Source organism: Centruroides vittatus, unplaced genomic scaffold (genome assembly GCF_030686945.1).
Source record: "Centruroides vittatus isolate TY-2023 unplaced genomic scaffold, ASM3068694v2 scaffold_861, whole genome shotgun sequence".
NCBI classification, from domain to species: Eukaryota; Metazoa; Arthropoda; class Arachnida; order Scorpiones; family Buthidae; genus Centruroides; species Centruroides vittatus.
In genome coordinates, this window is record NW_027122718.1 from 41,125 (window position 1) to 43,440 (window position 2,316).

Sequence of the window (2,316 nt, forward strand, 5' to 3'; positions counted from 1 at the left end):
GCTTTTCAGTACTTTGCCCTTCTTCTGTCAAGTTTATTTTGTTTAATGTATATTCTCATATACTTTAAACAAAATAAAGCCGTCAGAAGAGATCGGTGTGTCATTAAATCACTTTTATGGCGTTTTTAGTTCATTTCTGCTTCTGAGTTAGACTAGTACATTCAAGAAGACCTGTCGAGTAGTGAGAGGAGAATTCTGGTTTTAGTCGTTAGAACTCGTTTTCTGAAAATATCGGATAGCCTCAGTTCTAGACATGTTGAGACAGATATGCCAACTGAAACAGATTTGCAGGAGAGCAACCGAGTTAGCTCCTGATTGGTCGGCCAACAGATCTAAAAACTGTATATAAGGCAATGCCACCGTTGAAACTAGGAGAAACAAGCCTGGCCTAATAGACTATATTTGAGTGCCTTGTCTATAGTAAAGTAAAAATGTACGGAGATTTTATGATCGATTCAGAGATCGAGAATATAGTATATGAAGATGCTTCTTCGGAAGAAGAATGTGATTTTGTAGAAGTTAGATCTGAGAATACAGACACCGAGCAAGAGGAAAACGAAGATATATCAGAAGTAGGCTCACCTGCAGTTGCCTCATCATCACAAGTAGCAGCCTCGTCATCACAAACAGGTGAGCATTGTTTTTTCCTAGCTCGCGATGGAACCAGATGGAGTATGTGGGAATATCCTGCAACGAAGACAAGAAGAGAGAACTTGATTTATCTTATACCTGGTCCCATTGGAGAGGCTACAAACGCAAGGTCTATTTTTGAATGTTGGAATCTGTTCGTAACAGATGATATTTTAGATATCATAGTCATACACACAAATCAACAAATACAAAAAGTACAACCGCATTACGAAAGAGAACGTGATGCAAATACAACAGATCTGCAGGAAATAAAAGCACTAATCGGATTATTTTACCTTGCTGCGTATAAAAAGGTAAATCGCTGTCACGTTAACGAAATGTGGACAACGGACGGTACAGGATTCGAAATCGCAAGAACGGCCATGTCGGAGAGACGTTTTCGTTTTTTGTTAGCAAATCTCCGATTTGATGATAAACAGACGCGAGGTGAAAGACTAAAGTTTGATAAATTAGCAGCAGTCCGAACTTTTTTAGATGTATTTACGAATAATTGTATAAAGAATTACAATGTATCGGAATACTGTACCGTAGATGAGAAACTGGAAGGATTCAGAGGGCGGTGCGGATTCCGCCAGTATATACCAAGTAAACCAAATAAATACGGTATAAAAATATTCTTGCTAGTAGACAGTAAAACATTTTATACGCACAATTTAGAGGTTTACTGCGGAAAACAGCCCGATGGACCCTTCTCAGTATCGAATTCTGCGGACAGTGTAGTGAAAAGATTAACTAGGCCTATTGTTAACAGCGGCCGTAATATAACTACCGATAACTGGTTCACCAGTTTCAGTTTGGCTACAGATTTATTGCAAGACAGGTTAACGCTAGTTGGTACCATCAGAAAAAATAGAAAAGAAATTCCTGCAGAATTTTTAAATATAAAAAATAGAAAAGTAAACAGTAGTAAGTTTGCATTTACTAAAGCGATCACTTTGGTCTCCTATGTGCCGAAAAAAAGTAAAAATGTATTGCTTTTGTCGTCATTACATCATAGTGAAGAAATTGATCAGGAAAATTTTCTAAAGAAAATCGATTTTCTTTAAAAATTAGACTGAAATCGATTTGTTTTGAGATTTTATCAGAAACATATTACAGTTTACGACTGGTCAATTTAAATTAAAATACAAATTTAAAATAAAAATTAAATTTTAATTCGGCGATTGCAGTGGCGTAGCGTAGTGAGAGCGGCAAAATTTCACAATAAATAATAATATCTTGTAAAAATACCTAAATAAGAGGGCGGGGAAATTTTCCTCCGCCCCAGGCGGCTGACACCCACGCTACGTCACTGGGCGATTGTCTAACGTTTGTTTACATTATAACCTTGATTTACGTGGAGGGTAGTTCTAATCTCAGACAATTTTGAAACGATGCTTACACGTTCATACGAAATATAACAACTAGAAGTTAGCTAATTAGACCCTAAACATTAAGGAATTAGATATAAGAAAAATAATTACAACTACGCGACAATCATATCGCATAGCTATAATTATTCTATAATCTAATAATTCAGATTAATCTGATAAAAATACTTTTAATTATAATCTGCTTTTATTATTTATTCATTTTTCATCGCGGCACAACAAAACAAACCTGAAAAGTTAGCCCGATCTACATAAGTAATTATGAATGAAATCGCTGCGTTTGATCGCGTTGCGA

The 2,316-nt window shown here is 36.0% G+C and overlaps 1 protein-coding gene across 1 annotated transcript; it reads left to right on the forward strand.

Moving 5' to 3' along the window:
- The first annotated feature begins 431 nt into the window (after positions 1–431).
- LOC136990094 (piggyBac transposable element-derived protein 4-like) lies at positions 432–1,697 on the forward strand. Its single transcript, XM_067288446.1, has one exon. The coding sequence runs from the start codon at positions 432–434 to the stop codon at positions 1,695–1,697; it is 1,266 nt and encodes a 421-aa protein (XP_067144547.1).
- The last annotated feature ends 619 nt before the right edge of the window (positions 1,698–2,316 follow it).